Source organism: Pseudophryne corroboree, chromosome 10 (assembly GCF_028390025.1).
Source record: "Pseudophryne corroboree isolate aPseCor3 chromosome 10, aPseCor3.hap2, whole genome shotgun sequence".
NCBI classification, from domain to species: domain Eukaryota; kingdom Metazoa; phylum Chordata; class Amphibia; order Anura; family Myobatrachidae; genus Pseudophryne; species Pseudophryne corroboree.
This window is the reverse complement of record NC_086453.1, coordinates 65,257,659-65,281,312: the sequence shown is the minus strand read 5'-3', so window position 1 is coordinate 65,281,312 and position 23,654 is coordinate 65,257,659. Positions and strand designations below refer to the sequence as shown.

General features: G+C 47.4%; 1 protein-coding gene and 1 long non-coding RNA gene across 3 annotated transcripts in view; one reads left to right on the top strand and one right to left on the bottom strand.

Moving 5' to 3' along the window:
* The window catches only part of LOC134966028 (uncharacterized), an 88,301-nt gene extending 79,072 nt beyond the window's left edge, over nt 1-9,229 (bottom strand). Inside the window, exon 1 of the long non-coding RNA XR_010188571.1 lies at nt 9,032-9,229. This is a non-coding gene — a long non-coding RNA (uncharacterized LOC134966028). The remainder of the gene's footprint in view (nt 1-9,031) is intronic.
* XRCC1 (X-ray repair cross complementing 1) overlaps nt 9,167-23,654 on the top strand; it is a 61,605-nt gene continuing 47,117 nt past the window's right edge. The window contains exons 1-5 of one of the 2 annotated variants that reach the window (XM_063942480.1): nt 9,167-9,295; nt 10,075-10,242; nt 11,391-11,483; nt 12,792-12,899; nt 14,180-14,338. In XM_063942480.1, coding sequence (XP_063798550.1) covers nt 10,192-10,242; nt 11,391-11,483; nt 12,792-12,899; nt 14,180-14,338 — 411 coding nt within the window. In that variant the 5' untranslated portion in view covers nt 9,167-9,295; nt 10,075-10,191. Of the gene's footprint in view, nt 9,296-9,320; nt 9,442-10,074; nt 10,243-11,390; nt 11,484-12,791; nt 12,900-14,179; nt 14,339-23,654 lie in introns of those variants that run through there. The other variant, XM_063942481.1, reaches the window with a different exon arrangement.

Genomic DNA, 23,654 nt, shown 5'->3' with positions numbered 1-23,654 from the left:
ACACACAGCACACACACAGGGAATGCTCTGATAGAGGACAGGACCCCACTAGCCCTTTGGGGAGACAGAGGGAGAGTTTGCCAGCACACACCAGAGCGCTATATATATACAGGGATAACCTTATATAAGTGTTTTTCCCTAATATAGCTGCTGTATATATTTATATGCCAATTTAGTGCCCCCCCTCTCTTGTTTTGCCCCTTTTCGGCGGCCTTTCTCCCGCTTTTTTATGTAAAAATAGGCAGGGGTTAAATACATCCATATAGCCCAGGAGCTATATGTGATGTATTTTTTTGCCAAAAAAGGTGTTTTTATTGCGTCTCAGGGCGCCCCCCCCCAGCGCCCTGCACCCTCAGTGACCGGAGTGTGAAGTGTGCTGAGAGCAATGGCGCACAGCTGCAGTGCTGTGCGCTACCTTATTGAAGACAGGACGTCTTCTGCCGACGATTTTCCGGACCTCTTCCGTCTTCTGGCTCTGTAAGGGGGACGGCGGCGCGGCTCTGGGACCCATCCATGGCTGGGCCTGTGATCGTCCCTCTGGAGCTAATGTCCAGTAGCCTAAGAAGCCCAATCCACTCTGCACGCAGGTGAGTTCGCTTCTTCTCCCCTTAGTCCCTCGGTGCAGTGAGCCTGTTGCCAGCAGGTCTCACTGAAAATAAAAAACCTACTTTAAACTTTTACACTAAGCAGCTCAGGAGAGCCCCTTAGCCTGCACCCGTCTCGTTCGGGCACAAAAATCTAACTGAGGCTTGGAGGAGGGTCATAGGGGGAGGAGCCAGTGCACACCAGGTAGTCCTAAAGCTTTTTACTTTTGTGCCCAGTCTCCTGCGGAGCCGCTATTCCCCATGGTCCTTTCGGAGTCCCCAGCATCCACTAGGACGTTAGAGAAAAATCTATTTCATACAGCTGAAATATTTCCAGCACGAGTCTTTACAGCCCCAGCAGCATATATATTCTATTAGTGATTAGCCCAGCAGTCACTCAAATAATACACTAACAGTATGTCAAAGATCAACGTCTAATGATGTGTGGTATCAGTAATGCAGGAGGGAGATTACAGAGTGTACTGATGGTGCCACCTTCAAGTTCTTCCTCCCTCTCTCCCCTCTTCCCTCGGTACTCTTAACTTTGCCACCTCCAAAATGTAGTCTATCTGCCTGCCATTACATCTCTTCCCTTCAGGCTTCCCCTTCACCACCAGGACTGCCAACATTGCCCTTCTTCTTCCCTGACTCTGGTGTTGAAGTCAATTCCATCCTCTCCACGTATTCACTTGACATCTTCCACTTCCAGCTCCTCCTATCTCTCCCTTACAATGCCTGCTCCCCTACTGACGATCTGGTCAACCTATTCCCTCTTCTTTTGCACCTCAATTTCAGTATACATACATGCCTTGGTCTCACTACCTGTGGGCCATCCCATCCTCCTCCTCTAGGGATCAGGTTCCAGTCTCTATCCTAGTGCACATGAATTATGCATTACACATGTGTTACATTATACTTCATAAGAACATGGTTTATTATATATTTACCAAGGGGCACAGAACATGTACTGTGTAATGGTTAGCCAAACCTCTGTGGTGGCTGGCCACAAACTTAAGCATGGGCCCCTACAACAGCATTCCCTCGGTGGGCCCTTCATTCCTCAGTCCGACACTGCTCTTTTTAATCAAATTCCCTGTATTAGTTTGCATCGAGAAACCATCCCTTGACCACTGCTCCTGCTCTAAGAATTGCCCCATCTCTCTCCTCACCTATGCCTCCAGGTTCCTTGAGCCGGGGGTATACAGCCTCCAACAACTCCGTTCTTGGCCGATTCAGAATCTGGCGGTCGGTCTCTTCACTCCTTCAAACCTTCCCCACAATGTCAGTGATGACCTCTTTACATTCATACAATACAAAGGCCGTGTCTCTATTCTCATACTCCTAGACCTTACAGCATTCACCAGTTTACCTCTCTTTCTGTCCCGTGTCACTTAGTGTCTGTCGGCTGCCTCCACCTAGATGTCACCATGCTCCTTGAACTTAAAATTTCCAAATCTGAAGTCATCTTTCCCCTAGCCATGGTCCCCCTCTATTAATAGCAGACCCCTTTCCTATGTTCCCCAAGTTGTTGCCTGGATGCCATACATGAGTCTGCTCTTCTCTCCACCCCCCACCACCACCACATCCAATCCCTGTGCTGCCCGCCTTTCAGTCTTGCTGCTGTGCCACTGCTGCCCCCTTCTGCCAGTCACTCCAGTAGCTTATAACGATCTGGATATATTGGTAAACGCTGTAGGAAAATTGCCAATTGCAACCTGTGGGTCTGGTTATCTTCTGACCACATTATCAGGTCATAGTGATGCTCAGTGTATTTTGTATAATCTGGTCACCTATAGTTTGGAACTCGAGTCAATTCAATTAGGAACAAAGGAGGTGAGTTGACGAAGAAACACACAACAAAATCTGGCAGCGGCAGCAGAACTCCCCTCGATCTCACCCCAGACTGGCTGATTTTTGTTCACAGCCCTATCACATACAATAATCTGTGAATCTTGCAGTACCATAAAGGCGGCACATAGCCACAAACTGAACTGACCCCCACATGACAGGATCGATTCCTTGACTGTCAACATGACGTGCAGGTCACTTGCATCTGCAACATAAGATGTTTACTGTGAGCAACGGTGCCCAATAAATGAATACTGCAAGGGCTGTGTGATATATATGACAATAGATGGTCTTTTTAGCATTACATTATAAAGGTTATTTCCGATAGGTTGCTCGAGGTCTTCGCATTACATGTGACTTACAACCAGGCCCAAAGACTCTTCTTTTTGAAAGGGAAATCTGAGCGCAAGCTGGCGATGACCAATCAATGCACAATACTCATCTTCGTTCCCTACGGCCCCTAATGTCCTATTAACAGCCCCAACTTTTAAAGGTTAATCCCTGAAATTGTCCTTATTTTTCAATGTTGACCAAGTGCCGCAACAACACTCCTCAGTTTCCGCATACTGGATGCAGGCTCTTACTATTCCTCATTCTCAGGTCATATTTATTACGTATTTAAGGTGTAAGGATAAATAAGTCCTAACCAAATTGGGTATCCATGCCATTATGGGGACTGTGGTGCCACCTAGACCTGACGCCGACACGTGTGGTACTATGCATAGCCTCAGCAACTAGGTGTCCAAAGAAAATAAGATTTTACTCACCGGTAAATCTATTTCTCGTAGTCCGTAGTGGATGCTGGGAACTCCGTAAGGACCATGGGGAATAGACGGGCTCCGCAGGAGACTGGGCACTCTAAAAGAAAGATTAGGTACTATCTGGTGTGCACTGGCTCCTCCCTCTATGCCCCTCCTCCAGACCTCAGTTAGGATACTGTGCCCGGAAGAGCTGACACAATAAGGAAGGATTTTGAATCCCGGGTAAGACTCATACCAGCCACACCAATCACACCGTATAACTCGTGATACTATACCCAGTTAACAGTATGAAATATAACTGAGCCTCTCAACAGATGGCTCAACAATAACCCTTTAGTTAGGCAATAACTATATACAAGTATTGCAGACAATCCGCACTTGGGATGGGCGCCCAGCATCCACTACGGACTACGAGAAATAGATTTACCGGTGAGTAAAATCTTATTTTCTCTGACGTCCTAGTGGATGCTGGGAACTCCGTAAGGACCATGGGGATTATACCAAAGCTCCCAAACGGGCGGGAGAGTGCGGATGACTCTGCAGCACCGAATGAGAGAACTCAAGGTCCTCCTCAGCCAGGGTATCAAATTTGTAGAATTTAGCAAACGTGTTTGCCCCTGACCAAGTTGCAGCTCGGCAAAGTTGTAAAGCCGAGACCCCTCGGGCAGCCGCCCAAGATGAGCCCACTTTCCTCGTGGAATGGGCTGTTACTGATTTAGGATGCGGCAATCCAGCCGCAGAATGCTCCAGCTGAATTGTGCTACAAATTCAGCGAGCAATAGTCTGCTTAGAAGCAGGAGCACCTATTTTGTTGGGTGCCTACAGGATAAAAAAAACGAGTCAGTTTTCCTGACTCCAGCCGTCCTGGAAATATAAATTTTTAAGGCCCTGACTACGTCCAGTAACTTGGAATCTTCCAAGTCCCTAGTAGCCGCAGGCACTACAATAGGTTGGTTCAAGTGAAAAGCTGATACCACCTTAGGGAGAAACTGGGGACGAGTCCTCAATTCTGCCCTATCCATATGGAAAATCAGATAAGGGCTTTTACATGACAAAGCCGCCAATTCTGACACATGCCTGGCCGAAGCCAAGGCCAATAACATGACCACTTTCCACGTGAGATATTTCAAATCCACAGCTTTAAGTGGCTCAAACCAATGTGATTTTAAGAAACTCAACACCACGTTGAGATCCCAAGGTGCCACAGAAGGCACAAAAAAGGGGCTGAATATGTAGCACTCCCTTTACAAATGTCTGAACTCCAGAAAATCGATAGAGCCGAAATCTGGACCTTAATGGAACCCAAATTTAGGCCCATAGTCACTCCTGACTGTAGGAAGTGCAGAAAACGACCCAGCTGAAATTCCTCTGTTGGGGCCTTCCTGGCCTCACACCACGCAACATATTTTCGCCAAATACGGTGATAATGGTTTGCGGTTACTTCTTTCCTGGCTTTTATCAGCGTAGGAATGAATTCCTCCGGAATGCCCTTTTGCTTTAGGATCCGGAATTCAACCGCCATGCCGTCCAACGCAGCCGCGGTAAGTCTTGGAACAGACAGGGCCCCTGCTGTAGCAGATCCTGTCTGAGCGGTAGAGGCCATGGGTCCTCTGATATTATTTCTTGAAGTTCTGGGTTCCAAGCTCTTCTTGGCCCATCCGGAACCACGAGTATCGTTCTTACTCCTCGTTTTCTTATTATTCTCAGTACCTTTGGTATGAGAGGCAGAGGAGGGAATACATAAACCGACTGGTACACCCACGGTGTCACTAGAGCGTCCACAGGTATTGCCTGAGGGTCCCTTGACCTGGCGCAATATCTAGTTTTTTGTATAGGCGGGACGCCATCATGTCCACCTGTGGCCTTTCCCAACGGTTTACCAACAGTTGGAAGACTTCTGGATGAAGTCCCCACTCTCCCGGGTGTCGGTCGTGTCTGCTGAGGAAGTCTGCTTCCCAGTTGTCCACTCCCGGAATGAACACTGCTGACAGTGCTAAGACGTGATTTTCCGCCCATCGGAGAATCCTTGTCGCCATCCTGCTTCTTGTGCCGCCCTGTCGGTTTACATGGGCGACTGCCGTGATGTTGTCTGATTGGATCAGTACCGGCTGGTTTTGAAGCAGAGGCCTTGCCAGACTTAGGGCATTGTAAATGGCCCTCAGTTCCAGAATATTTATGTGTAGGGACGACTCCTGACTTGACCAAAGTCCTTGGAAATTTCTTCCCTGTGTGACTGCCCCCCAGCCTCGAAGGCTGGCATCCGTGGTTACCAGGACCCAGTCCTGTATGCCGAATCTGCGGCCCTCTTGAAGATGAGCACTCTGCAGCCACCACAGTAGAGATACCCTGGTCCTTGGAGACAGGGTTATCAGCCGATGCATCTGAAGATGCGATTCCGACCACTTGTCCAAGAGGTCCCACTGAAAGGTTCTTGCATGGAACCTGCCGAATGGAATTTTGCTTCGTAAGAAGCTACCATTTTTCCCAGGACTCGTGTGCAGTGATGCACCGATACCTGTTTTGGTTTCAGGAGGTCTCTGACTAGAGATGACAGCTCCTTGGCTTTCTCCTGCGGGAGAAACACTTTTTTCTGTTCTGTGTCCAGAACCATCCCCAGGAACAGCAGGCGTGTGGTAGGAACCAGCTGTGACTTTGGAATGTATAGAATCCATCCGTGCTGTTGTAGCACTTCCCGAGATAGTGCTACTCCGACCAACAACTGCTCCATGGACCTCGCCTTTATAAGGAGATCGTCCAAGTACGGGATAATTAAAAACTCCCTTTTTTCGAAGGAGTATCATCATTTCTGCCATTACCTTGGTAAAGACCCTCGGTGCCGTGGACAGTCCAAACGGCAGTGTTTGGAATTGGTAATGGCAATCCTGTACCACAAATCTGAGGTACACCTGGTGAGGATGGTAAATGGGGACATGTAGGTAAGCATCCTTGATGTCCAGGGATACCATGTAATCCCCCTCCTCCAGGCTTGCAATAATCGCCCTGAGCGATTCCATCTTGAACTTGAATTTTTTTATGTATGTGTTCAAGGACTTCAAATTTAAAATGGGTCTCACCGAACCGTCCGGTTTCGGTACCACAAACAGTGTGGAATAGTAACCCCGTCCTTGTTGAAGTAGGGGCACCTTGACTATCACCTGCTGGGAATACAGCTTGTGAATTGCCTCTAGCACAGCCTCCCTGCCTGAGGGAGTTGTCGGCAAGGCAGATTTGAGAAAACGGCGGGGGGGGGAGACGCCTCGAATTCCAGCCTGTACCCCTGAGATACTACTTGAAGGATCCAGGGATCCACCTGTGAGCGAGCCCACTGATCGCTGAAATTTTTGAGGCGGCCCCCCACCGTACCTGGCTACGCCTGTGGAGCCCCCGCGTCATGCGGAGGACTCAGAGGAAGCGGGGGAAGAATTTTGATTCTGGGAACTGGCTGACTGGTGCAGCTTTTTCCCTCTTCCCTCGCCTCTGTGCAGAAAGGAAGCGCCTTTGACCCGCTTGCTTTTCTGAAGCCGAAAGGACTGTACCTGATAATACAGTGCTTTCTTAGGCTGTGAGGAAACCTGAGGTAAAAAAATTTCTTCCCAGCTGTTGCTGTGGATACGAGGTCCCAGAGACCATCCCCAAACAATTCCTCACCCTTATAAGGCTCTATGTGCCTTTTAAAGTCAGCATCACCTGTCCAGTGTCGGGTCTCTAATACCCTCCTGACAGAATGGACATTGCATTAATTCTGGATGCCAGCCGGCAAAATATCCCTCTGTGCATCCCTCATATATAAGACGACGACTTATGTTCGCAAAATAGTATCCCTGTTTGACAGGGTTACAGACCACGCTGCAGCAGCACTAACTGCAGGTCTCAGTCTAGTACCTGAGTGTGTAAATACAGACTTCAGGATAGCCTCCTGCTTTTTATCAGCAGGTACCTTCAAAGTGGCCGTATCCTAAGACGGCAGTGCCACCTTTTTTGACAAACGTGTGAGCGCCTTATCCACCCTAGGGGATATCTCCCAGCGTAACTTATCCTCTGGCGGGTAAAGGTACGCCATCAGTAACTTTTTAGAAATTACCAGTTTCTTATCGTGGGAACCCACGCTTTTTCACACTTCATTCACTCATTTGATGGGGGAACAAAACACTGCCTGCTTTTTCTCCCCAAACATAAAACCCTTTTTTAGTGGTACTTGGGTTAATGCCAGAAATGTGTAACACATTTTTTATTGCCGGGATCATGTAACGGATGTTCCTAGTGGATTGTGTATATGTCTCAACCTCGTCGACACTGGAGTCAGACTCCGTGTCGACATCTGTGTCTGCCATCTGAGGGAGCGGGCGTTTTTGAGCCCCTGATGGCCTTTGAGACGCCTGGGCATGCGCGGGCTGAGAAGCCGGCTGTCCCATAGCTGTTACGTCATCCAGCCTTTTATGTAAGGAGTTGACACTGTCGGTTAATACCTTCCACCTATCCATCCACTCTGGTGTCGGCCCACAGGGGGCGACATCCCATTTATCGGCATCTGCTCCGCCTCCACATAAGCCTCCTCATCAAACATGTCGACACAGCCGTACCGACACACCGCACACACACAGGGAATGCTCTGACTGAGGACAGGACCCCACACAGCCCTTTGGGGAGACAGAGAGAGAGTATGCCAGCACACACCAGAGCGCTATATAATGTAGGGATAAACACTATCACTGAGTGAATTTTCCCCAATAGCTGCTTGTATAAACAATATTGCGCCTAAATTTAGTGCCCCCCCTCTCTTTTTAACCCTTTGAGCCTGAAAACTACAGGGGAGAGCCTGGGGAGCTGTCTTCCAGCTACACTGTGAAGAGAAAATGGCGCCAGTGTGCCGAGGGAGATAGCTCCGCCCCTTTTTCGCGGACTTTTCTCCCGCTTTTTTATGGATTCTGGCAGGGGTAATTATCACATATATAGCCTCTGGGGCTATATATTGTGAATATTTTGCCAGCCAAGGTGTTTTTATTGCTGCTCAGGGCTCCCCCCCTCCCCCCCCTCCCCCCCCCCCCCAGCGCCCTGCACCCTCAGTGACCGGAGTGTGAAGTGTGTATGAGGAGCAATGGCGCACAGCTGCAGTGCTGTGCGCTACCTTGGTGAAGACTGAAGTCTTCTGCCGCCGATTTTCCGGACCATCTTCATGCTTCTGGCTCTGTAAGGGGGACGGCGGAGCGGCTCCGGGAACGAACACCAAGGACGGGTCCTGCGGTCAATCCCTCTGGAGCTAATGGTGTCCAGTAGCCTAAGAAGCCCAAGCTAGCTGCAAGCAGGTAGGTTCGCTTCTTCTCCCCTTAGTCCCTCGTTGCAGTGAGCCTGTTGCCAGCAGGTCTCACTGTAAAATAAAAAACCTAACATATACTTTCTTTCTAGGAGCTCAGGAGAGCCCCTAGTGTGCATCCAGCTCGGCCGGGCACAGAAATCTAACTGAGGTCTGGAGGAGGGGCATAGAGGGAGGAGCCAGTGCACACCAGATAGTACCTAATCTTTCTTTTAGAGTGCCCAGTCTCCTGCGGAGCCCGTCTATTCCCCATGGTCCTTACGGAGTTCCCAGCATCCACTAGGACGTCAGAGAAATGGCAATAACACAACATACTAGGCAGGTTGGGAATGGGCCTTCTAGGGCCACACAACACAGCTGCTACAGCATTGCACCTAAATACAGCTAGAGCGCACCATGTTCTACAGCGTGCAGTATATAGTTGCAATTTACATGACTCACAGGCTCTGCTTTTTACAGCAAATCATTAATTTTACAATTCTCACTCAAACCCTCTTCACAAGATAGAAATGACCTGAAAAACACACCACTTCCCGGTGTAGGAATATGGCGTCTGCGGTGTCCAAATATGAGATCGCTGTCGCCCTGGGTGGAGCAAGATGGCCGCCGCTGTGAATAGCGTACTCATGACTTCCGGGTGTGTGAACATGGCGGGCAACCCCTTGCTTCCTGTAATTACAGAGAAGCTCTATGTGGGGAAGGGATCTGGCAGCAGCAGCCGGTCACATCCGGGGCGGGAGGTTTGCTGCTCGCGGGATCTCTCCGTGGATGTGTCTCACACAGTTATTAATGTGCGTGGTCGGGTCTGGTGTCTGTGTGTGTATGTGGCATATATGCAATGCATGGGAGCCAGGGTGCTGTGCTGGGGCACTGGTGTATGCACTGTGGCTTACTCAGTGATCATAGGGAACATAGACAACCATACTGTATTGCAGAGGTGTGTGTATGTGTATATATATATATATATATATATATATATATATATATATATATATATATAATATGACTATATTTTGACTCCTGTGTAACCCTGGCAGGTGGGCTCACACCGCTTTGTTATTCTGCCTCTGCGGCCGCCCGTAAGTGGTCCTGTAACGCCAGCTTTGGCATAAGTTATAGCCCCCAGTCACCTCCAGAGGGGTCAGTGATTTGGCATTGTTTAGTTGTACGTAATCGCCGTTTTTTCGGGGCAGTGCTCACCTCCCACTAACAGGGCAGCGCACCACTGTCCCTGCAAGCCCCAAATCTATTCTATAAGTCACTATGCAGACGACAATATTTATACCGTTTAAAAATGGTGTCCGCAGAAGAGACGGTGATATGGCAGGAGTCGGGCTGGACACTAATCTTGTACGCCTAGGCATGTGCCTGTAGATAATGTACTGCTGTCAGCCATTATAGGCTCAGACAAGCATGTTGCAGTGTCTCCCATTAGGGCCTAATCACACAGGAAAGCATTAATCTTCCCCTTGTGGTAAAAGATGTAAAACAATAAGCAGCAGATGTATAGATATCCGTTTGAATTGTATATAGTGCTTCTATATAATTAAATTATGTGCCTTATTTGTAGTGGGCATGCATCGGCACCTATTGGTACTGCAGATGAAAGACTTGGCTGGCGGAGTCCTCGGTCTGAAGTAGTTTCCTGCACACTGGCCGCCTAACCGCAAGCCGGTTATAGGGAATTATGCCGGAGATCAAGCTGAAACACGTTGTCTCCTGCAGCAGCGCGGATACGGTGAGTGCTCTACTCAGATCTGATTGCTCTCCAGTTGTGGCACTAAAAGTCCCAGCATGCCTTGAGTTAAGCACTGAAGAGCCACAGTATCTGGATGTCAGAACAGATCTGTTTGTTCAGAAAACCATCCAGAAGTTGCATATTACAGCTGTGTCGTATGGACGCATATATAAACTCGGTCACTCAAAGAGGAAAACGTCGCCTCACATTTTTGAAGGGCGCTACAGATGGCTGGTGACATCCCCTGTGTTAGGCAGCGCCACATTCACGTGTCACAGCTTAGTGTGTTTAGTTCAGGTCGCATTGTGGCAACTATCACTGAAAAGTGAGAATGATTTACACAAGTATCGTACTACAATTCCCTTGATCATTTTGTCGCTTGTGGAATTGCTTTATCTGTGTCTGTATGACGTTTAAAGTGTACATTTCAATACGTGCTGTGTGGCTCTGCTTTCTTTTGCGTTGCTTATGGGTAGTGTATGTATGTAACTGCTCCATCAAGTAACTGTGCTTATGTGCTAAGATAGTGGCCTTACTACTTAATCGGGCCTGCAGGATGAAGCTGAAAATCTTAAGGGCCTTACACACTGGCAGATAAAATGCACGATATGAACGTTCTCGTTCATTAATTAACGGAAACTCGTTCATATCGTGCAGTGTGTAGGCACCAACGATTAACTATGTGCGGCCCCGCGCTCGTTAATCGTTGGTGCCCCGTCACTTATGCATGTAGGCCAATATGGACAAGATTGTCCATATTTGCATGCATTGCTATGGAGTCGCGTGTCGGGAGTGAAGAAACTTCACTCCTCCAGTCAACCCCCCCCCCCCCCCCATGCCGGGTCGCCCTATCGGCTGTATCCACCGACGGGCAGCTCGGCGGCGGATCGGTTAGTGTGAAGGGCCCATTACACTCACATTTACAGTGTGCAGCCAGGACATCAAGAGAATCCTAGCAATTTTCATATTGAGAAAGATGATGTAGAAACCTAGGGGTGTCTTTTGATACTGAGAAGCCGCGGTCTTCTTTACAGTAGAAAAGGGAATTTGCCTACTCATCCTAAAAAGCGACCAGTTACGTTATCTGTTTAATTACAATGTGATGGCTGCAGTTTCATTTCTGATCTGACCGTACCTCTGTGCCCTAGACTCACACAGCGGAGAACCTACTGAAGCCTGACACTTACCGTAAGTGGAAATCCAGACAAGCCGGGGAGAAGCAGGTCTCCGTCATTTTGCAGGTACTAAGTTGGGGGGATCTTTTTCTTGCTCCTACTGTATGTCTTCAGGAGTAGGTAACTTGTATGATATTTACAGTAACTATGGGTAGCAAAATCACATACAGTTTACTAGGCTTATATCAACCACTTTACTAGATAAATATACAGTATATGTACACCATCTGATATGTATGTTCTAAACATATTACTCGGTGTAATTAAGGAGTACATTTATTGAATCAACAGTTAACATTAACAATGATGGTGTAATTAGTGTCCACTCTCGCACCCAACACCTAATCAGTGAGGGCAACATTAACATAAGCTGCAGGGTGCTAGAGTGAACACTGGTAATTATACCCTGTTTTATCTGGATAGACAGAAGTGTAGGAAGCGCTCTAGGATACCGATTTGTAGTTTTTTTATTTTTTATGCAAGACTGTTCAATAATACTCCTGTTTGTGAGTCAAAATATACGTAGAAGTGTGTGATCGTAGACAATGGCTGTAATCTCTGGTGTATGAACTGTTTACAGTCACAATGAAACCATAATGTATTTCTCCTTCATCCACTAGGGGACACTGGAGCATATAGACAATGGGGTATAGATGGTGGATACTTGGAGCCTGGCACTTTAATTAGTATTAATCTACACAGTATATTATTGTTTTTGTACTAGAAAATTGGACCTGGCATTTACTGGGTCATCTCAGCCGCCCCTGCTCCGTCACTCTCAGCCCCCTACAGTCCTCCTTAACCCCGTTCCCGGTGCACTCCTATCCTGAATTGATATGGCATTTGCGGGTCACCTCAACCACCCTGTTCCCTTTAGTTACACTTCCTTCTGCTCCCGTCCTCCTCGCGTGTACATCACAACGTGCGTGGAGTTGAGAGCGTAGTTTTTTAATCGGGTTGCATTTTTATAATACTCAATGGTCTAAAGTCAGATGTGTAATTTACAAATGAAAACCCCCAAATGGATTAGATCAGCAAACATAAAGGACGCTTGCTTAAAGTGGTTGATACGCAGAACAGTAGCATACACATGGCAGCACAACAAACAAATAAATAGAATGTGAATGTATTTAAATACATATATATATAATAGCTCCTTTTGTATAGAGAAAGTTAAAACTACAACTACCAGCTCAGCGTTTTATCGTCTTAGTCTTCCTTTGCCAGTGTCCGTCTCATTGTGAGGTCCGTTGAGTAGCAAAACAACCTTCTGTTGTCCTGATAGTCACCTACCCAGCAGTCCGTCTCTCCTTTGCTGGGAAACACTTGTCTGTCCGTAATAAAGTGGATGATACCATTTTGTCTCTGCTACAGTTTGAGAAGGAGGAGCAGATCCATAGTATTGACATAGGAAATGAAGGTTCAGCCTTTGTTGAGGTGTTGGCGGGGCACTCAACGTCTGTCAGCGAGCAGGAATATGAGGTGAGCCGAGAAGTAGGTCCTTGCTTTGGTGAGTTTAGCAATCCAATAGGAGGACATAGTTACCGCACGTAGCGTATGTATGAAGAGCTCCATCTGTCCATCCATTGTACTGGTGCAGCCCCTCCTGGCTTTTCTGTAGGGCCTCAGTTCCCTGTGAACTGAACTAACTATATTGGACCCTTGACTTGTGCATTGGTAAAATTCGGCAGGATGTAATAGAGTTTGAGATCGTTAGATGTGCGGGTTGCCGGCCGATCACGGACGTTTTTTTAAAGGGCCAATCACAAGGCATGGTTTTGCCTTGTAAGTGATTGTCCTTTTAAAAAATTAAAAAACATCCTAGATCGGCCGGCAAACTGGCGATCTCGAACTCCATCCTCAGAATACAGTCCGCCGATTATCTAACCCATAAGTGTGAACAGAGCTGTAATACAGTACACAATATAGACATTTAATGACACAATATAGACATTTAATGACATAAACAGCATTCAGTAAAGACAAATGTTACAATTCAATAAAACATTGTAACTATCTATAGCAGGCATGTCCAAACTGCGGCCCTCCAGCTGTTGAGAAACTACACATCCCAGCATGCCCTGACACAGCTTTAGCATTCTCTGACAGCAAAACTGTGTCAGGGCATGCTGGGATATGTAGTTTCACAACAGCTGGAGGGCCGCAGTTTGGACATGGCTGTTCTATAGTAATTAACTTATTAATACCACTGGTGCAAAACCCACTACTCCCATGAAATTACTATTAATGAGCGTTCTACTCCCCTGGATAGTTCACTATTGGAGGACATTTATATTACAAATTGGACTGTGTTTTAAATATTTATCCACAGAGGTGGCATTATTAAGTTAAGCAACTACAATCCATTGTTATTTGTTTTAATAATTGTAATATTTGTCTTTTATTGTATGTTTATGGCAGTAAATGTTTATAAGTCTGCTCACATGTATTTGCTAACTCCTTGACATGCTAGGAAATTGAACTAAGTTCATTTATTACACCAGCGCAGTGAAGTTTACGTTTCTTATTATTGTTTGGAAAGGGTTTTGCACACCTTATTTTTCAGCTGCTGCATGGGTAATAATATTAGAAACAAAACCTGTGAAGACATTCACATCTCAAAATAGAGAACAGTGTATTCTCACTGGGTAATTTAGCCATTACAATTTATTTTTTTTATCTGGGATTAAGCTTTATAGAGCAACTTTGGAGCCTTTTAAAAAAAAAACAATAACCCCCGTTACGTTTGTCTCTTTGATCAGGTGATCTTGGGAACGTCATCGTTCATGTCACCCAGCGAGAGCAAGAGCGGCAGTAACCTGAATCGCTTGCGGATGTTTGGGCCAGACAAGCTGGTGAAGGCGGCTGCTGAGAAGAAGTGGGATAGGGTGAAGATAGTGTGCACCCAGCCGTACACCAAAGTAAGCTTTGTCCTCCCCACTGAACGCCCATTCTCTCCTATCCCCCTGGTCAGAAATGAATTGCACACATGACCGCGATATACTAAGCCCAAGGGAGTGACCCTTTTCCTCCTCATCATCCGTCAGTGTGGTGTTGCAACTCTACATTGTGTACATACTAATTAATATGCTGCGTGTCTTGATAGTGTTGTAAGTTTGCAAAGTGATCGGATGGCTCTGTATAACAGCTGCTGTGTTATAGTCAATAGTTAGAGGTGAGTAACTACAGCCTTGGTGAAGGTGTGCTGGGGTTTCGGCTGTAGAAAAGCAGATAGGTTAAAAGGGGAAAGGTAAAATTTAAAACCACGACTTTCCACTGTAGCTTTCTACCCATATTTATGGATGTGATCTATCTATTTATTCCTGGTGATTTACTGTCCATCCTCACAGCTGTGACATTGCACTCCTTCTACAATGGCTGTATTCTCTGAAAGGCATCCTGGGCAGATTTATTTAAGCAGTAACACAGTGGTTATTTCAGATATATTAGCTGAATGGCTTTATTTCTCTTTCATCCATCTGGGGGACGCTGCGCCATTACTTGTGGGTTAGAGGTGTGTGGTTGTGGAGTTTGGCACAGAACTATTAAAACCTGACTCCTCCCCCCTCTAACCCCTCCCATCTCCTTCCTGCCTAGCCAGTACCTCAGTTTTTGTTTTGTGCCTGTGGAGTACAGACACAGATTTTTTTCTCTGAAGATTTTAGTTAGGTTTTTTTCTTATTTTATGATTTGAGTGCCTAGTCCCTGTATACAGGTGACAGGTACTACTAGAGTGGGGTTAGATAGAAGTCCCACTCTATAATCTGCCGCTGGAGGTCACCATACTTCGGTCACTGGGGCTGGATTCCTATTTCTAAGAAGTCGGCAGTGAGAAGGTACAGGATAGACACAATCTGTCTCTGACAGTATTGGTCTATCCTTTCCTATATCTTTCTATATTTCTCTAACGTCCTAAGTGGATGCTGGGGACTCCGTCAGGACCATGGGGTCTAGCGGCTCCGCAGGAGACAGGGCACAATAATAAAAGCTTTAGGATCAGGTGGTGTGCACTGGCTCCTCCCCCTATGACCCTCCTCCAAGCCTCAGTTAGATTTTTGTGCCCGGCCGAGAAGGGTGCAATCTAGGTGGCTCTCCTGAGCTGCTTAGAATAAAAGTTTAAGTTAGGTTTTTTATTTTCAGTGAGTCCTGATGGCAACAGGCTCACTGCTACGAGGGACTTAGGGGAGAGAAGTAAACTCACCTGCGTGCAGGATGGATTTGCTTCTTAGGCTACTGGACACCATTAGCTCCAGAGGGAGTCGGAACACAGGTCTCACCCTGGGGTTCGTCCCGGAGCCGTGCCGCCGACCCCCCTTGCAGATGCCGAAGTTGAAGAGGTCCAGAGGTCCAGAAACAGGCGGCAGAAGACTTTCAGTCTTCATAAGGTAGCGCACAGCACTGCAGCTGTGCGCCATTGTTGTCAGCACACTTCATACCAGCGGTCACTGAGGGTGCAGGGCGCTGGGGGGGGCGCCCTGGGCAGCAATGTATTATACCTTTTTTATGGCTAAAATACATCACATATAGCCCTTGAGGCTATATTGATGTATTTAACCCCTGCCAGATCTCACAAACTCCGGGAGAAGAGCCCGCCGTTTTAGGGGGCGGGGCCTATTCTCCTCAGCACACGGCGCCATTTTCCTGCTCAGCTCTGCTGTGAGGAAGGCTCCCAGGCTCTCCCCTGCACTGCACTACAGAAACAGGGTTAAAACAGAGAGGGGGGGCACTTATTTGCCGATATGATTACATATGTAAAAATGCTATAAGGGAAAACACTTGTATAAGGGGTTGTCCCTGTATAATTATAGCGTTTTTGGTGTGTGCTGGCAAACTCTCCCTCTGTCTCCCCAAAGGGCTAGTGGGGTCCTGTCCTCTATCAGAGCATTCCCTGTGTGTGTGCTGTGTGTCGGTACGTGTGTGTCGACATGTAGGAGGACGATGTTGGTGAGGAGGCGGAGCAAATTGCCTGTATTGGTGATGTCACTCTCTAGGGAGTCGACACCGGAATGGATGGCTTATTTAGGAATTACGTGATAATGTCAACACGATGCAAGGTCGGTTGACGACATGAGACGGCCGGCAAACAAATTAGTACCTGTCCAGGCGTCTCAGACACCGTCAGGGGCTTGTAAAAACGCCCATTTACCTCAGTTGGTCGACACAGACACGGACACTGACTTCCGTGTCGACGGTGAAGAAACAAACGTATTTTCCTTTAGGGCCACACGTTACATGTTAAGGGCAATGAAGGAGGTGTTACATATTTCTGATACTACAAGTACCACAAATAAGGGTATTATGTAGGGTGGGAATAATCTACTTGTAGTTTTTCCTGAATCAGATAAATTAAAGTGTGTGATGATACGTGGGTTTCCTCCGATAGAAAATTATTGGAGGTATACCCTTTCCCGCCAGAAGTGAGGGCGAGTTGGGAAACACACCTTAGAGTGAATAAGGCGCTCACACGCTTATAAAAACAAGTGGCGTTACCGTCTCCAGATACGGCCGCCCTCAAAGAGCCAGCTGATAGGAAGCTGAAAAATATCCTAAAAAGTATATACACACATACTGGTGTTATACTACGACCAGCAATCGCCTCAGCCTGGATGTGCAGCGCTGGGGGGGCTTGGTCGGATTTCCTGACTGAAAATATTGATACCCTTGACAGGAACAATATTTTATTGACTATAGAGCATTTTAAGGATGCATTTCTATATATGCGAGATGCGCATTCTGGCATCAAGAGTAGATGTGATGTCCATATCTGCCAGACGATGTTTATAGACATGACAGTGGTCAGGTGATGCAGATTCCAGACGGCACATGGAAGTATTGCCGTATAAAGGGGCGGTCCATCGGACCTGGTGGCCATGGCAACAGCTGGAAAATCCACTTTTGTTACCCCAAGTCACATCTCAGCAGAAAAGGACACAGTCTTTTCAGTCTCAGTCCTTTCGTACCCATAAAGGCAGGCGGGCAAAAGGCCAGTCATATCTGCCCAGGGTTAGAGGAAAGGGAAGAAGACTGCAGCAGGCAGCCCATTCCCAGGAACAGAAGTCCTCCACAGCTTCTGCCAAGTCCGCAGCATGACGCTGGGGCCATACAAGCGGACTCAGGTGCGGTGGGGGGTCATCTCAAGAGTTTCAGCACGCAGTGGGCTCACTCGCAAGTGGACTCCTGGATCCTACACGTAGTATCCCAGGTGTACATTGGAAATTCGAGACGTCTTCCCCTCACAAGTTCCTGAAGTCTGCTTTACCAACGTCTCCCTCCGACAGGGAGGCAGTATTGGGAAAAAATTCACAGGCTGTATTCCCAGCAGGTGATAATCAAAGTACCCCTCCTACAACAAGGGAAGGGGTATTATTCCACACTATATTGTGGTACTGAAGCCAAACGGCTCGGTGAGATCTAAAAGATTTGAACAATTACATACAAGGGTTCAAATCAAGATGGAGTCACTCAGAGCAGTGATAGCGAACCAGGACGATATGGTGTCACTGAATATCAGGGACGCTTACCTACATGTCCAAATTTTGCCCTTCTCACCAAGGGTATCTCAGGTTCGTGGTACAGAACTGTCACTATCAGTTCAGACGCTGCCGTTTGGATTGTCCACGGCACCCCGGGTCTTTACCATGGTAATGGCCGAAATGATGATTCTTCCTAAAAGAAATATGGACGCTTTCCTGATAAGGGCAAGGTCCAGAGAACAGTTGGCGGTCGGAGTAGCACTATCTCAAGTAGTTCTACGACAGCACGAGTGGATTCTAAATATTCCAAAATCGCAGCTTTTTCCGACGACACGTCTAATGTTCCTAGGAATGATTCTGGACACAGTCCAGAAAAGGATATTTTCTCCCGGAGAAGAAGGCCAGGGAGTTATCCGAGCTAGTCAGGAACCTCCTAAAACCAGGAAAAGTATCAGTGCATCATTGCACAAGGGTCCTGTGAAAAATGGTGGTTTCTTACAAAGCGATCCCATTCGGTAGATTTCACGCAAGAACCTTTCAGTGGAATCTGCTGGGAAAATGGTCCGGATCGCATCTTCAGATGCATCAGCGGATAACCCTGTCTCCAAGGACAAGGGTGTTTTCTTCTGCGGTGGCTGCAGAGTGCTCATCTATGAAAGGGCCGCAGATTCGACATTCAGAACTGGGTCCTGGTGACCACGGATGCCAGCCTGAGTGGCTGGGGAGCAGTCACACAAGGAAAAAATTTCCAGGGAGTGTGATCAAGTCTGGAGACTTCTCTCCACATAAATATACTGGAGCTAAGGGCAATTTACAAGGCTCTAAGCTTAGCAAGACCTCTGCTTCAAGGTCAGCCGGTATTGATCCAGTGGGACAACATCACGGCAGTCGCCCACGTAAACAGACAGGGCGGCACATGAAGCAGGAGGGAAATGGCAGAAACTGCAAGGATTCTTCGCTGGGCGAAAAATCATGTGATAACACTCTCAGCAGTGTTAATTCCGGGAGTGGAAAACTGGGAAGCAGACTTCCTCAGCAGGCATAACCTCCACCCGGGAGAGTGGGGACTTCAGCGGGAAGTCTTCCACATGATTGTAAACCGTTGGGAAAAACCAAAGGTGGACATGTTGGCGTCCCGCCTGAACAAAAAACTAGACAAATATTGCGCCAGGTCAAGGGACCCTCAGGCAATAGCGGTGGACGCTCTGGTAACACTGTGGGTGTACCAGTCAGGGTATGTGTTCCCTCCTATGCATCTCATACCAAAAGTACTGAGAATCATAAGAAGGAGATGAGTAAGAACGATACTCGTGGTTCCGGATGGGTCAAGAAGGACTTGGTACCCGGAACTTCAAGAGATGCTCACGGAAGAACCGTGGCCTCTACCTTTAAGAAAGGACCTGCTCCAGCAGGGGCCTTGTCTGTTCCAAGACTTACCGCGGCTGCGTTTGACGGCATGGCAGTTGAACGCCGGATCCTGAAAGGGCATTCCAGATGAAGTCATCCCTACCCTGGTCGAAGCCAGGAAGGATGTAACCGCAAAACATTTTCACCGCATTTGGCGAAAATATGTTGCGTGGTGTGAGGCCAAGAAGGTCCCTACAGAGGAATTCCAACTGGGTCGTTCCTACATTTCCTGAAAACAGGACCGTCTATGGGCCTAAAATTAGGGTCCATTAAGGTTCAAATTTCGACCCTGTCGAATTTCTTCCAGAAAGAACTGGCTTCAGTGCCTGAAGTTCAGACGTTTGTAAAAGGGGTACTGCATATACAGCCTCCTTTTGTGCCCCCAGTGGCACCTTGGGATCTCAATGTTGTTTTGAGTTTCCTAAAGTCACATTGGTTTGATCCACTCACCACTGTGGAATTAAAATATTTCACATGGAAGGTGAAGATTCTATTAGCCCTGGCTTCAGCCAGGCGTGTGTCAGAATGGGCGGCTTTATCATATAAAAGCCCTTACTTAATTTTTCATTCTGACAGGGCAGAATTGAGGACTCGTCCTCAATTTCTCCTTAAGGTGTTTTCTGTTTTTCACATGAACCAACCTATTGTGGTACCTGCGGCTACTAGGGACTTGGAGGACTCCAAGTTACTTGACGTTGTCAGGGCCCTGAAAATATGTTTCCAGGACGACTGGAGTCAGAAAATCTGACTCGCTGTTTAGCCTGTATGCACCCAACAAGATGGGTGTTCCTGCTTCTAAGCAGACGATTGCTCGCTGGATTTGTAGTACAATTCAGCTTGCACATTCTGTGGCAGGCTTGCCACAGCCAAAATCAGTAAAAGCCCATTCCACAAGGAAGTGGGCTCATCTTGGGCGGCTGCCCGAGGGGTCTCGGCTTTACAACTTTGCCGAGCTGCTACTTGGTCAGGGGCACACCCTGACTGAGGAGGACCTGGAGTTCTCTTATTCGGTGCTGCAGAGTCATCCGCACTCTCCCGCCCGTTTGGGAGCTTTGGTATAATCCCCATGGTCCTGACGGAGTCCCCAGCATCCACTTAGGACGTTAGAGAAAATAAGAATTTACTTACCGATAATTCTATTTCTCGTAGTCCGTAGTGGATGCTGGGCGCCCATCCCAAGTGCGGATTGTCTGCAATACTTGTACATAGTTATTGTTACAAAAATCGGGTTATTCTTGTTGTGAGCCATCTTTTCAGAGGCTCCTTCGTTGTTATCATACTGTTAACTGGGTTCAGATCACAGGTTGTACGGTGTGATTGGTGTGGCTGGTATGAGTCTTACCCGGGATTCAATATCCTTCCTTATTATGCACGCTCGTCCGGGCACAGTATCCTAACTGAGGCTTGGAGGAGGGTCATAGGGGGAGGAGCCAGTGCACACCACCTGATCCTAAAGCTTTAATTATTGTGCCCTGTCTCCTGCGGAGCCGCTAGACCCCATGGTCCTGACGGAGTCCCCAGCATCCACTACGGACTACGAGAAATAGAATTATCGGTAAGTAAATTCTTATTTTTTCATATAGATATATATATTTGATTTTATTTTTATTACTTGCGTGTCCCCCCTCCATCCCTCCCCCCCCCCCCAACCTCCTGCACAAGCATTTATTTATTTCTGCTACAGGGGGGGTCACCTCTGAGTAGCCCGGGAGAGTGGTGAGTCACTCCCTGGGGGTTTACTAGATGCTGCCGAACAGAGCCGCTGTAAGTAGCGGCGCGCGGGAGCCACTACCGATCGAGCCGCTGTACATAGCGGCGTGCGGGAGCCACTGCTAGAACAACAGATGCTGTAGGTAACGGCACCCGGGAGCCGCTTCCCGAAGAGACACGCTGTATGTAGCGGTGCGCGGGAGCCGCTACCCGAACACAGAATCTGCAGACTTCCGGTTATAGCGCGCCTATGCTGAGCTACCCGGCGCTTACTTGCTTCAAAGAAGGGATTCCCGCCCTGCACTACCTCACACACTCTGATCCAGCGTCTACAGAGCCGGGCGCCATTTTCTCCAGAGGCAGTACGGGGGACGCGGTGCAGCACACAGCACACAACTTGGAAAATGTTTCAGTACTACTCACCCTGTTTATTCAGGGGGGATCACCTAACAGCAAGTATACTTTAGGGGCATTGTGTTATTCTATACAGAGATCTGTGGTATAGAGGGACCTGGGTTCAATCCTAGTGTCACCTAGAGGATTTCTATTAAAGTTAACAGTATTTGTTTTAATATAAATTACACAGTATGCTTCACAATACTGTCCACTACTCTACTGTGTTTATAGTTCTTTGGTAGTGCATTTGTTTTTTTAAAAAGAAGACACCCTCGGGGGTTTAAATTGCCTGCGTACAATGTGAACGGACATGTTCTGGTGCATCTGGGGTGGTCCAACAGGGAAGTTCTGCGGACCTGTCTCTGTGGACTCAAAAAATATGGGCACATGTATTACTAATTTAACTCAATCCCTAAACAAGTTTATAAACTCTGCCGGCAGTTTTTCTGATACAACACGGCCACAACCGTTGCCCGCTATAACTTTATGGGGAAGGAGTTGGAGTCATTTCCATGGGAAAATCGGGACGTAGACCCAGAGTGGGACGAAGTTTCGGTCTGGGAAAGTGATTGGTCTAATAGCTCAGGTGTTAGAGTGCTGATAGACACCATCCGTCAGACTATTACTAACAGGGATATTTTAAAGGAGCCCTAACTTAAGCCGGTTTCTCGTTCCCAAGTCCCTCAGAAGTTAAAATTTCTATATTCTTTTACAGAAAACAGCCCCAAAGGTAGACGCTTCCATTTCCCATTTAGCAGGAGCTACGGCTATTCCTTCGGTACAGTCGGTGACATTGAAAGATCCTACAGATAGGACGATGGCAGCAATGCCTAAATCTGTTTTCTTCATCACGATTCTAGCTGGCGCTTGGATCCTCAGGGCCGCGGATGACTGACTAACACAGGTCATATCTGGAATGCAGTCTGACGATCCATCAGAAGACATTCAATTAGCAGAACAAATTTCGGCTTACTTATGTGGGTGAGACCTTGATTGATTCTACTACGCGGCGCTCCCGTATTTCTGCCTTGACAGTGTCAGCAAGACGGTCTCTTTGGCTTCGGGTTTGGAATGCCGATTGTGACTCCAAACAGACCTTGGCGGCGGTACCCTTTGAAGGCGAGTTCTCTTTGGGTCGGAATCAAAGAAGATTATTTCAGCTACTACAGAAGGGCAGGAGCCCCTTTCTTCTGGCGGTTCCTCCGAAACCTAATACTACAAGGGATCATTCCTTTCATGTACAGGACAGCGGTAGTTCCATTCCTTTCGTGCTGTCTCCACATATCCATGAAAAGAGTTTCAGAGGTGGAAGTAAACCTTCCGACAGACCTACTGCATGACGCCGGAGGGAGCAGTGACGGTTGGGACTCGGTTACTACAGTTCAACGAAGGGTGGCTCCTGTCGAAACCAGATAGGTGGGTGACGAAGGTCATATCCAAAGGATATACGTTAGATCTCGAGGAACCAGTCCCATATCGTGTGTTCTTCTCTTCTCTTCCAAACGGTCCCTCCAGATGTCGAGCTTTTCATCATGCAACAGCCACTCTTCTACGAAATGAAGTAAAAATTTTCTAGTTCCCACTCCGCAGAGAGGTCGGGGATTGTACTCGTGGACAAACTAGACTGTTAGTTTCAACAAAAGCTCAGAATGGACTCCATCCACTCGATTATCATCGCCATGGAACCAGGGGAATATTTGGCTTCATTAGACATAAGACGCCATGCGGTGGCAGTGTCAGGAAGTCAACATTACTCTGTATTTGGATGATCTGTTACTCAGGATACCGTCAGAGTTGATTCTTCAATAGAACTTGCGTTTCACAATAGAGACTCTACAGCCATTCGGATCAATAATAAATTGTCCAAAAGTCGTCTTGGCTTCCTTCTCAGAAAATAATTTTCTGGGACTCTTATTCGATACCAACAACCAGAAAGTATTTCTTCCTCAGTCAGGACATACAGTCCCGAATTTGAACACTGCGGCATTTACAGGTGGTTTCGGTTCTCCGATACATGCAGGTGTTAGACGAGATGGTGGCAACCTTCGAGGCAGTTCCATATACCAGGTTCATGCTCGACTCCTTCAGGCGCAGATTCTCATCCGTTGGACTCGTACAGGACCTCATCTCCACTTACAGCTGTTCCGCTTGTCGTACAGACTTGTCAGTTGCTTCGCTGGTAGCTTTACAGCTCCAATTTAACAAAAGTTCAGTTCACACTTTGACCTTGGGTGATGGTCACTACTGATGT